Here is a 12,698-nt window from a genome sequence, read left to right on the forward strand (position 1 = left end):
CGGGGGGCGGCAGCGCGGTCTAGCAGTGAGAGCAGCGAGGGCTGGAGGCAGGAGGTTTGCACAAGGCCTGACTCTGCTACCGACTCCTCAGCCGGCCTTAGGGGTGCGCAGCCCCCTCTGTGCCGCCGCAGGAAGGGCGGCATGTGCACACTGTGCTGCCATGTGCACACTCTGAGCTCACTGTGCCGCATGCAGGGCACAGCCCAGACCTGCGAGGGTCCTTCGTGGCCAAAAGCCTGAGGTTGCAAGGCCCTTTGGAGGAGGTCATATCCTAGGGAGCAGCGGGCGTGTCTGCAGGCCAGGGGCTGGGCTGCGTGAGCAGTGCAGGGCAGTAGCAGCTGCCTCTGGGGTCCCTGCCAGACAGGCCTGTCCTGCCTCCCTCCACTGCCCACCTTCGGGGTTCAGCAACCGATCCGCCTCCCAGCCTGGCATCACCACCATTGCCCTGCAGTTCTGTCCAGTCTATCCGACAGCCGTGTGTCTGTCCATCCAGGGGGTCTCTGGGTCTGTCTGTACACTGCCGTGTGTCTGTCCATCCATGGGTCTCTGGGTCTGTCTGTACACTGCCGTGTCTGTCCATCCAGGGGTCTCTGGGTCTGTCTGTACACTGCCGTGTGTGTCTGTCCTTCCATGAGTCTCTGGGTCTGTCTGTACACGGTCGTGTGTGTCTGTCCATCCAGGGGGTCTCTGGGTCTGTCTGTACACTGCCGTGTGTGTCTGTCCATCCAGGGGTCTCTGGGTCTGTCTGTACACGGTCGTGTGTGTCTGTCCATCCAGGGGGTCTCTGGGTCTGTCTGTACACTGCCGTGTGTGTCTGTCCATCCAGGGGGTCTCTGGGTCTGTCTGTACACTGCCATGTGTGTCTGTCCATCCAGGGGTCTCTGGGTCTGTCTGTACACTGTCGTGTGTGTCTGTCCGTCCATGGGTGTGATGGAGTGGGGGGAGTGCATGTATGAGTCAGGCTGGATGTGAGAGGCAAGGATGACCCTGGGGCTACAGCTGGCAGGTAACACCTCTGCCCTGAACAAAGAGGAGGGAGGAGCCGAGCTGGGTTTTTGAATCGGTGGGCAGCAGTTAGAGGCTAGGAAAAGGGAGAGCTGGAAGGCAGCCAGCCTGAGGAGGGGGAAAGCTACACCCCAGAGGGGCACCCCTCGGGGCCTTCTCCCCAGGACGGGTTGGAAGGACTGTCTCTGACTGTCGTACTGTCGCTTCTGTGAGAAACTGGGCATCTGTTGTCTAATAAACCTCCTGTTGTACCTGCTGAGTGAGAGTCTCTCCTGCCAGCGGACGGGGTGCAGTGCAGGGGGACCCCTGAACCCCATCACAATGGGTCTCTGGGTCTGTCTGTACACTGCCATGTGTGTCTGTCCATCCAGGGGTCTCTGGGTCTGTCTGTACACTGCCGTGTGTGTCTATCCATCCAGGGGTCTCTGGGTCTGTCTGTACACTGCCGTGTGTCTGTCCATCCAGGGGTCTCTGGGTCTGTCTGTACACGGTTGTGTGTCTGTCCATCCAGGGGTCTCTGGGTCTGTCTGTACACTGTCGTGTGTGTCTGTCCGTCCATGGGTGTGATGGAGTGGGGGGAGTGCATGTATGAGTCAGGCTGGATGTGAGAGGCAAGGATGACCCTGGGGCTACAACTGGCAGGTAACACCTCTGCCTGAACAAAGAGGAGGGAGGAGCTGAGCTGGTTTTTGAATCGGGGGTGGCAGTTAGAGGCTAGGAAAAGGGAGAGCTGGAAGGCAGCCAGCCTGAGGAGGGGGAAGCTACACCCCAGAGGGGCACCCCTCGGGGCCTTCTCCCCAGGACGGGTTGGAAGGACTGTCTCTGACTGCTGTACTGTCGCTTCTGTGAGAAACTGGGCATCTGTTGTCTAATAAACCTCCTGTTGTACCTGCTGAGTGAGAGTCACTCCTGCCAGCAGACGGGGTGCAGTGCAGGGGGACCCCGAACCCCATCACAATGGGTCTCTGGGTCTGTCTGTACACTGCTGTGTGTGTCTGTCTGTGTGTGGGTATCTGGGTCTGTCTGTACACTGCCATGTTTGTCTGTCCATCTGTGGGTCTCTGGGTCTGTCTGTACACTGCCGTGTGTGTCTGTCCGTCCAGGGGTCTCTGGGTCTGTCTGTACAATCCCGTGTGTGTCTGTCCGTCCAGGGGGTCTCTGGGTCTGTCTGTACACTGCCGTGTGTGTCTGTCCATCCAGGGGGTCTCTGGGTCTGTCTGTACACTGCCGTGTGTGTCTGTCCATCCATGGGTCTCTGGGTCTGTTTGTACACTGCCGTGTGTGTCAGTCCGTCTGTGGGTCTCTGGGTCTGTCTGTACACTGCCGTGTGTGTCAGTCCATCCAGGGGTCTCTGGGTCTGTCTCTACCCATGTTAGGCTCCATTTCAGACAGACCCAGAGACACACACAACTAGAGACAGACAGACACAGAGACCTCCCGTGCACATGGGCAGCCACATGGACATATAGACAGATACAGACAGAGCTGTACCCAGGCTGAGCCCCAGGCGCAGGGGCAGAGACACCGGTCTATAGACAGACAGACAGACAGACAGAGCTGCACCCAGGCTGAGCCCCAGGCGCAGGGGCAGAGACACCGGTCTATAGACAGACAGACAGACAGACAGAGCTGCACCCAGGCTGAGCCCCAGGCGCAGGGGCAGACACACCGGTCTATAGACAGACAGACAGACAGACAGAGCTGCACCCAGGCTGAGCCCCAGGCTCAGGGGCAGAGACACCGGTCTATAGACAGACAGACAGACAGACAGAGCTGTACCCAGGCTGAGCCCCAGGCTCAGGGGCAGACACACCGGTCTATAGACAGACAGACAGACAGACAGAGCTGTACCCAGGCTGAGCCCCAGGCTCAGGGGCAGAGACACCGGTCTATAGACAGACAGACAGACAGACAGAGCTGTACCCAGGCTGAGCCCCAGGCGCAGGGGCAGAGACACCGGTCTATAGACAGACACACAGACAGACAGAGCTGTACCCAGGCTGAGCCCCAGGCGCAGGGGCAGACACACCGGTCTATAGACAGACAGACAGACAGAGCTGCACCCAGGCTGAGCCCCAGGCGCAGGGGCAGACACACCAGTCCATAGACAGACAGACAGACAGACAGAGCTGCACCCAGGCTGAGCCTCAGGCGCAGGGGCAGACACACCGGTCCATAGACAGACAGACAGACAGAGCTGTACCCAGGCTGAGCCCCAGGCGCAGGGGCAGAGACACCCCTCTATAGACAGACAGACAGACAGACAGAGCTGTACCCAGGCTGAGCCCCAGGCGCAGGGGCAGACACACCGGTCTATAGACAGACAGACAGACAGACAGAGCTGTACCCAGGCTGAGCCCCAGGCGCAGGGGCAGAGACACCCCTCTATAGACAGACAGACAGACAGACAGAGCTGTACCCAGGCTGAGCCCCAGGCGCAGGGGCAGACACACCGGTCTATAGACAGACAGACAGACAGACAGACAGACAGACAGAGCTGTACCCAGGCTGAGCCCCAGGCGCAGGGGCAGACACACTGGTCCATAGACAGACAGACAGACAGAGCTGTACCCAGGCTGAGCCCCAGGCGCAGGGGCAGAGACACCCCTCTATAGACAGACAGACAGAGCTGTACCCAGGCTGAGTCCCAGGCGCAGGGGCAGAGACACCGGTCTATAGAGACAGACAGACAGACAGACAGAGCTGTACCCAGGCTGAGCCCCAGGCGCAGGGGCAGAGACACCGGTCTATAGACAGACAGACAGACAGACAGAGCTGTACCCAGGCTGAGCCCCAGGCGCAGGGGCAGACACACCGGTCCATAGACAGACAGACAGACAGACAGAGCTGTACCCAGGCTGAGTCCCAGGCGCAGGGGCAGAGACACCGGTCTATAGACAGACAGACAGACAGACAGAGCTGTACCCAGGCTGAGCCCCAGGCGCAGGGGCAGACACACCGGTCTATAGACAGACAGACAGACAGACAGAGCTGTACCCAGGCTGAGCCGCAGGCGCAGGGGCAGAGACACCGGTCCATAGACAGACAGACAGACCGAGCCCCGGGCGCAGGGGCAGACACACCGGTCCATAGACAGACAGACAGACAGAGCTGTACCCAGGCTGAGCCCCAGGCGCAGGGGCAGAGACACCGGTCTACAGACAGACAGACAGACAGACAGACAGAGCTGTACCCAGGCTGAGCCCCAGGCGCAGGGGCAGACACACCGGTCCATAGACAGACAGACAGACAGAGCTGTACCCAGGCTGAGCCCCAGGCGCAGGGGCAGAGACACCGGTCTACAGACAGACAGACAGACAGACAGACAGAGCTGTACCCAGGCTGAGCCCCAGGCGCAGGGGCAGACACACCGGTCTATAGACAGACAGACAGACAGACAGAGCTGCACCCAGGCTGAGCCCCAGGCGCAGGGGCAGACACACCGGTCCATAGACAGACAGACAGACCGAGCCCCGGGCGCACATGCCGACGCGTGGCTCCAGCAAGCCCCAGGGCTGCGGGGCAGTGGCTGTGACAAGGCTGTGCTCCTCCTGCAGAACTTCGGGGCGCCCTCCTTTGACGATAAGAAGCTGGAGGTGGTGGCCGTTTTCGGCAGTATCCAGATGGCCGTGTCACGAGTCATCAACCTGCAGCATCATCGCATTGCGCAGGTAAAGCAGCGCCCCCAGGGTGTCCGCTAACCCTCGGCTGTCCCCAGGAGCTGCGGCTGATCCCCCGCTGCTGCGTCCCTCCCTCCTGTGGGGCCCAGTGGAGGTGGGGAACAGAGCCCCTTGGGCAGGAGAGGCAGCAGGCGGTAGATGGGGGAGCCAAGCTCCTGGCCTGTGCAGCTGGCATGGCAGGGGCGGGGGGCTCATTTTTGGGGGTCTGAGCAGGGCCTCACAGAGCCATTAGGGATCTGCAGAATGATCTGCCCCGAGCCTCCTGTGGTGGGGTGGGGTGGGAAGCCAGCCCTCCCTGCACTCACTCCTCTCCACACACTGGCCATCACCACCTGGTTATGGGCTCACAGCACCACTCCAGGCTGGCCCAGCCCCGCACCTGTGACCCCATGTGTCAGGCTTGGGAGCTGGAGGCAAACGGCCCTTTGCATCCTGTCCTGCTCCCCTGGCCCCAAGCAGCCCCGGGGTGAAGGGCTTGAGCCAAGGGCTCGCCGAGCGTGGGGAGGGTTGGCATTGCCCTGCACTCATGCCCCAGGGGTCTGCTGAGCCCCTGCCAGCAAGGGGCGTCCCCTCTGCGCCGTCTGCAGCCTTGTGCCCGCGCGGCATTGGGCAGGCCAGCACGGGTGCCCTGCGAGCAGCACGTCCGGGTGGGTCACGGGCAGGATCTGCCCACAGGATGGCTCCACAGCTGCTAGCGGGGGTCCCAGCTGGGGCAGAGGGACAGACACTCACAGCGTGCCCACGGCGCAGATGGGCAGTCAGGCCCTGCCAGGGCTTGGGAGGGCTTTCACTGCCGTGGTTGGCCTGAGCCCCTCTGGCCACATGATCTGCGGCCATTGACCCCAGCTAGGAATCGCCTCCCCGCCGGGTCCCCGGCCTGGACGTGTGTGCCCCAGCAGAGCCTAGCTGCTGGACCAGGAGAGGTGGCTGTGCCGGGGGGCAGCGTGACAGCTGGCCGGAGAGGTGGCTCTGCTCAAGTGCCATGGCATCTCCGACAGCGCAGAGCCCCTGTCACTTGGCTCCGTGAAGCCCTGGGCGGGGCCGTGTGCACTGTCTGGTGCAGCCTCCTCTCCTGTGCTTGCCTGGCAGTGTCGGATGGTGAAGGTCACGATCCGGGGAGACGAGGGTGTCCCGGTGCAGGTGGATGGAGAAGCCTGGATCCAGCCTCCGGGGATCATCAAAATCCAGCACAAGAACCGAGCCCAGATGCTAACTAGAGATCGGGTGAGACCCGCTGGCTGCCCACGACAGCAGGGCTGGGAGCGCGTCAGCTCCCGGGAGCTCTGCGGGGCTGGGCCAGTCCAGGGCTGGCTGCTGAGTCAGGCGAGCCCGCCCCTCTGAGCCGGCGTGAGCCCAGGCGGTACCAGCAGGGCGCGTTGCTGGCAGTGGCTGGGCTGGTGCGAGATCCCCTGAAGGGTGAGTAATGGGGTTCCAGAGCAGGCACACCGCACACGCCTGCCCCGCTGCACCCAGGGCTGGTGGCGTTTCAGCGGTGGGCGCGGTGACTGGTGCGTAGCAGGATTTGCAGTTCCTGCAGGTTACATGGCAGCTGCCGCAGTCCGCTCCCGAAGCTGCTGCCCAGAGCCAAACGATGCCCTGGCCTGTCCGTGTGGCGTGACCGGGAGCCGCGCACGGCATAGGCCCCTCGGCCCTGCGCTGAATGCCCATGGAGGCAGCGCAGGGTCAGGCAGTCCTGCCCCATGGTAGCAGCTGGGTCGCCCTGTCTCTCGTCAGGCCTTTGAAAGCACCCTGAAGTCATGGGAGGACAAGCAGAAAGGCGAGGGCTATCGAGCCCCAGTGCGGCCCCGCCTCAGCTCCCAGCAGTCCATGGAGTACCTGACCGACGAGGAGTACAGCCAGATGCAGCAGCTGGCTCACGCCGCGGACGCCCTCATCACCAGGTGAGCAGCGGGGGGCAGGCCCACCCAGGCCTGGCTGGGGCTCAGGGAAATGCCTCGCGTTGCTCAGCCGCGCCCGTCCGGGGGTGAAGGAGCTGTGCAGTGGTGTGGAGACAAGGGGCCCTTGGGGGTGCAGATGGTCTCAGGAGCTGGGACTGGTGCTGCCTGGGGGCTCTGCTCTCCCAGCCTGGATCCAACCCCCACCCCGGAGAAGGAACCGTCAGTCCGGGGCTCAGGGTAGAGCGGCTCTGCAGGGTCGGCCCCGTGGGGCAGCTGGGATTCCCTCCCTGCACGTGGCTCCTGGGCTGGACTCCTGCTTCCCAAGGGGAGGAGCCTGGGGAGGCCGTGAGCGCCCAGCAGCTCCTGTCCTGTGTTTCCCTGTAGGATCCGGGAGGCAGCCAAGACCCACAAAGCCATGGAGCAGGAACTGGCCCACGCCGTGAACGCTTGCTCCCTCGCCCTCAACGAGGTCCTTCCCAACAAGAGCAGCAGTGGGCCTGAGGTGAGGGGCCCAGCCGGGCCAGTGTTGCCTCTGGGGTTGGGTATGTGGAACCCACACACCTAGGTGGGGTTCGCTGGCCTGTGGAGTGGTACCTAGACCACGTCACAGAGGACAAATGAGTGCCCTCGGCAGCCTAGGCTGTGAGCCAGCTGGCCCTTAGCTCAAGCTGCAGGGGTCGTGGTTCGAGTCTGCCTGGGGCCGGTTACACACGCGGGGGGACTGGAAGAAGAGCTGGCAGCCAGGAGTGCAGTGGAGAGAGACAGGAGGCTGAAGAAGCAGGGAGCCAAAGGTTAAATGGCTATTAGAGCACGAGCCAGTAAGTGACTAGAACAAGGAGAGAAGCCAGCTATAAATAGCACCGGCCAGCCAGGGAGTGAGATACAGGCAGAATACAAATGCAGCAGGCAGTGCCTGGCCGTGCATCCCGCCTGAAATCCATCCGCTTCAGTGCCGGCCCTGCCAAACGTGCTGCTGCCCGCCTGGGCGATGGATGAGCTCTGCAGAGCATGCTGCTGGGAGGCTCCGTTCACCCCAGCAGCCAGGCTGACCACCGGCAGAGCTCAGGCCCTGGACTGTCCCAAGCTAATCCCTGTGGAACTGGAGCAAGTCAGTCAGTCAGGAACCCGCCAGTCCGGATTTAAAAGGAGCTAGTGATGGTGTCAGGGCACCTTCCCCACTCTGGCACTCTCAGTGCAGCAAATGGGGCCCCACAGAAACTTAAAACACCTTGCCTAGACACAGGCTTCGCTCGAAAACTTTCCAAGGTCACAGGTCCCCTGGACGGTAGAACTGCCACCACCCCAGTCCTTGGAGACCCCTTTAACCCAGGCAGGCGCCCTGGGGGATGCCCCCTGTGGGGAAGACTCCAGCCCCATTCTCCCCTCCACAGAGGGCTGGAGAACAGCAAGCTGTAACTTGATAGCTGTGTAGCCGAAGGCAGGTACACAGACCCTTCTCGGGCACGGGTGTCAGATTGCTGGCTTATAAAAAGCGATTTATTCACCAAACAAGAGAAAATAAATCATGGGTTGCACACAGAGAAAACTTTCCCTGGGATGCAGCTTAAAAGTTACAGGGGAAAAAAGTATCAGAGAGGGAGCCGTGTTAGTCTGTACTTTGGAGAACAACAAGAAGTCCTGTGGCACGTTATAGACTAACAGATATTTTGGAGCATCAGCTTTCGCGGGCGAAGACCTGCTTCGTCAGATGCACGAGTGGCAGGGCCAGGGGTAAAACATCAAGTCTAACAACAACACAAAAGAGAAAAACAGAGCAGCCAGTCCAACCAAAATTCAAAATACCCATAACCTGATCGCGTCCAGCTAAACATCTCCCTTCTGCTTACACCTCGGGGGCTGATTTTGTGGCCGTCAGTATATTTGTCAATTCCTGGGAGACCTCTTCTCCCCACCCCGGTTTTCCTCTTTGCTGGTGGCAGAAAAGAATGCCCCAAAAGCTGCAATTGTTCTCAGCTGGAAAAAAGTGACTTCGTTCCCATGGGCTCCCCTGGGATCAAGTTACATCCGGAAGATGAACCCCTTTGCCTGCGCTCATTCATGACAGATGGGCGAGTCATTCCAGGGCCTAATTCCCTCGCCATCCGACGTACAGCGTCCCTCTGGTCTGAACATGTCCCCCTGGATCCTGGCGTGGCGCTCAGCCTGGACAGCGTGGGTGTGAACCGGAGTCAGGCAGAATGTGGCCCTGCCTTGCTCTGGCCAGGTGCCGTTTCTTTGTCCCTCGGGACCGTGTAGGTCCAAGCCCTGAAGAGGACGTGGGCCCAGCCCCAGACGCTTGAAATGCTGGGCCAGAGCCCAGCCCGGGTGGGAAGCGTACCGCGGGCCAGGAGGGAGGCCGCTGTGTGGGAAGCCAGCTGGCACCTCAGGCTTGTCCGGGCTGAGGCAAGGGAGCTGTAGACGTCCAGCCTGAAGTGAGGAGAACTTGGGCCTCAGCCAATAGGGTGCGAGGGGGCGGCAGTCTGTGCTTTCCTGCTGCTGCCTGGCACTGCTTCAGGGCTTTGTCCTGCTCCGCCAAGGGCGCTGGGGCAGGGGAACGGACCGTGACCCCGTGCAGCCAGACTGCAGAATCAGCATGCCTAAGTGCGGGGGCAAGGGGCTTGCCAGGCCCCATAGCAAGGTGGGGAAGGAGGGCTCCACGCTCCCAGCAGGGGGCTGGGGTGGAATGGTGGGGCTGGGCAGCCAGCTCTCAGCACCTCCCCAGCCCCCAGCCAGGACCCAGACCCGCCCAAAGGGCCGCATGGTGCTCCAGTGACCATCTGCAGGGCCTGGGGCTGCGGTAACAAGGGCGGCCAGGAGCCCTGGTCCCTTCTGAATGGTCAGGCCCTGGGGCAGTTTTTGCCTCCTGCCCAAAAGCATCTCGGACGCCCAGAAAGGGGCCGCGTGCCAGCCCCGCCAGGCCCCGTCGCAGGTGCTTTGCTAACTCCCGTTGCTCCTCTCCTCTCAGTTTCTCAGCAGGAACGCGGCAGTGGACGTGTCCGTTAGCGTCAAAGCCCTTTACACCGAGACGAGAGCGTTTCTGGAAGGGAAGCTGGTGAGTGCCTGGCGGGGGGGAGCTCTGCCCCGGGGTGCAGCGAGCACGTGACCATCACGGCGCGATCCTCAATCCTCATCTGGCTTCCCCGCTGTGATCAGCAGCAGAACGGGGCCCCGGGACAGCCAGGCCCAAGCCACCCGGGGCTAAGCGCGCTCACGGTTCAGCCTGGACACAGCCTCCGGCAGCCCTCGCTGGCGGCGTCGTGCTGGGCCTGTGGCTGGCAGGTTTCCCTTGGTAATGGCCGTAGGGACGGAATCGGACGTTGCCAAGGGCGACTCGGGCTTTGGCACAGTGGGCAGCGGTCTCTGCAGCCCTGCACCTCTCCCTGGTGTGCCAGGAGCAAGCTGGGCGACCGTCAGCCACTGTAGGGCTGGGGGTGCCTGGGGGCTGCGTGCGGAGCAGCCTCGTGGTGATGGGAGAGTGAAGGAGGCCGTTGCTCTGGTCCGTGCGCCAGCATCCCACCGGCTGAGCAGGCTAGAGCAGCACAAGCGCTGTGCCGCTCTCCGTGGCCAAGGCTGGGGGGCTGCTGCCCCCAGGAACCAGGCTGTGCTGCGTGTCACCTGCGGCCAGGACGTGGCTCTCCCTGCTCTGCAGCACAGCAACCAGCTGCAGTCGGAGCCAGGTTCTGCAGCTCTGGCTGGCTGGGGCTGGGGCTGGGGGGGACAAGCGGTTTGCATGGGGGAGACTCCCAGAAGCTGCACAGCGATCCCAGCCCTTTCCCGCCCCCATGCTGGTACCCTACAAGCAAACCCCAGGGTGCAAAGTGGCAATGAACTGCTCAACCCTTCTCCTCCAGGCCGCCTGCTCCCAGCAGGGGCGCTTGTCTCTGAGCTGAGCGCCCTGCCCTGCATAACCAGGCTGCCACAGAAGGGCCCTTTGAGGCTCTGGAGACAGCTAGCACCAGCCCCACGCCGCTGGCACTGGGCAGCCCCATGGCAGTCACACTCCGGGTACCTCCCGGCTCCCTTTAGGGCTGCAGAGTGTCTAAATCCCCTTGTCCTGCCCCACCTCTTTCCTGGGTGGCTAGCAGAGCTGCAGGCCCAAGCAGGTGGTGCTCAGGGTGCCCGCCCTGCCCCTCGTGGCCAGCGGTACCCCCGGCACGTGGTGGCAGGCTGAGCTCTGCATGGGCACTCACGGCTCTCTCCCCACCCCTGCAGCAGCTGGACTCCCCGCAGCTAGAGGAGGGGCTGCAGCGAGCCCTGAGCACCCTCAGCCAGGAGCTCCAGAAGCTGCCCAACATCCACTGGCTGGCGCCCATCATCAACTCTGCCGAGGAGGTGGGTGCAGGGCTGGCTTCCCCTGGGCCCTTTCCGGCATGTGCAGAATAGGTTTTGGGCACCAAGGCGCGTGTCCTGTGGAGCACCAGGAGAAAGGAGCCCAGTGGAGGGGGCGCTGCTGTCAGCTGGGCGACGTTGGGCTCTCCTGAGCAGCTGCACGAGCGCACAGTTCACAGGGCCGCTGGGGGCAGGTGGGTCAGCTCGTCGCCCCCCAGCTGCGGAGGGAGAGGCAATGGGGCAGCCAGGCCTAGTGAGTGGAGTGGGGCAGCTGAGTTCTCATTGGGTGTCCCTGTTAAGGGGCTGGCTGCTGGGCTCTGCTTGGCCCACCCCTCCCCAGCCTTTGCATGCATCCATCCTGAGCCCAGTGCTTTGGCAGGGGCTCAGCACCACCGCCTGAGCACCCACTGCACATGAGCTGGGAGGTGCCAGAGTCTCCCGAGGGACTGCGTGATCTGCCAGTGACCTCCTCCTCCTCCCCCCCGGGGCCACGGAAGGCACGAACCTCACCCCTGCCCCTCTCTGCCTCCTCGGGCCCCAGGAGAGCTCCGGCAGCTGCAGCAAGGGCAGCCTGAAGCTCCGGCTCAACATTCCCAAGCCCAAGAAGGACAAGGAGAAGTATCAGAAGCCGAAATCCAGCAGCACAGCTCCAGGTAAACCTCCCTGGAGCTCAGAGCCAAGCAGGCAGAGCAGCTCTGCCGAGGGCATGTCCTGGGCTGGCCAGGCTGCCAGCCAGGCACAGCACTGCAGCCCAAGTACCTCCACCAGCTCTGTCAAGGGGCCCGGACCCCAGGCTGTGGGGCTCTTGAAACAAGCTGCAAGTGACGCTGGCCTCTTGGCTGGAGGCTGGGCGGTGTGACGGGAGGGATCCCGGAGGGTTCCCTGCACTGGTCTGTCTCTCTGGGCGCTGGCCGCTGCCGGGGGACGGGGCTGGAGGCACTGCTGGTTGGACCCATGTGGCTGTGTTTTGTGTGGGAACACTGGAGCTCTGGGGCCTTGGGGGGAGACCTCCTTCCGGACTCTCCGCAGGGAACACACAGGTGGGGCTCTGCCTTCCAGCCCCACAGAGGGGAGCAGGGGGGGGCTCTCCTTTCCGGCCCCTTGGAGTGGAGCCGGGGGGGTGGGGCTCTGCCTTCCAGCCCCTCAGAGGGAAGCAGGGGGGGCTCTCCTTTCCGGCCCCTTGGAGTGGAGCCGGGGCAGGGGGGAGGGCTCTGCCTTCCAGCCCCTCAGAGGGGAGTGCCCAGGACAAGGGGCTTCTCTCCCAGGCTGTCAGAGGGGAGCACACAGCATGAGGCTCTGCCTTTGGGGCCTCTCGGGGCGGGGGGGTACATTCAGGCTCTGCCCCCCCAGACCTGGCCATAGGAGGGAGTATGTGGGGCCAGGAGAGGGGGAGTGTACAAGGGTGGTAGAGGGAGGTTCTGCCTTCCAGCCCCTCAGAGGGGAGCGTATGGGGGTGTGGTGGGGGCTCTGCCTTCCAGCCCCTCAGAGGGGAGGGTATTGGGGGGGTGGGGCTCTGCCACCTGGGGCCTTGGAGCAAACACGTGGGTGAATCATAGGGTTCGTGTGTCAGGCCCTAGCTCTCCTCAGACCCCAGCACACATTTCTAAGCCCTCTGCAGAGAGGAGGGGAGGCTTTCCTGGGGCTTTGTAGGGAAAGCAGGAGGGGAGCCCCCCCTTTCTGGGCTGGAGGGGAGGCTCTCACAGCCCCCTTCCGCTCCACGCCCCGTCCCGTTGTCTCTCCCTGGCATTGCACAGGAGGGACTGTGACCTCTGCTGCCAGCCGGCAG

General features: G+C 62.9%; 1 protein-coding gene across 1 annotated transcript in view; it reads left to right on the forward strand.

Annotated features, from left to right (window-relative positions):
- Window positions 1-12,698, forward strand: part of DGKK (diacylglycerol kinase kappa) — a 120,713-nt gene that overhangs the window by 100,392 nt on the left and 7,623 nt on the right. Inside the window, exons 21-27 of the mRNA XM_075007515.1 lie at window positions 4,563-4,676; window positions 5,775-5,909; window positions 6,420-6,586; window positions 6,968-7,085; window positions 9,549-9,635; window positions 10,796-10,915; window positions 11,454-11,565. Coding sequence (XP_074863616.1) covers window positions 4,563-4,676; window positions 5,775-5,909; window positions 6,420-6,586; window positions 6,968-7,085; window positions 9,549-9,635; window positions 10,796-10,915; window positions 11,454-11,565 — 853 coding nt within the window. The remainder of the gene's footprint in view (window positions 1-4,562; window positions 4,677-5,774; window positions 5,910-6,419; window positions 6,587-6,967; window positions 7,086-9,548; window positions 9,636-10,795; window positions 10,916-11,453; window positions 11,566-12,698) is intronic.

This window comes from Carettochelys insculpta, chromosome 13 (genome assembly GCF_033958435.1).
Source record: "Carettochelys insculpta isolate YL-2023 chromosome 13, ASM3395843v1, whole genome shotgun sequence".
Taxonomy (NCBI): Eukaryota; Metazoa; Chordata; order Testudines; family Carettochelyidae; genus Carettochelys; species Carettochelys insculpta.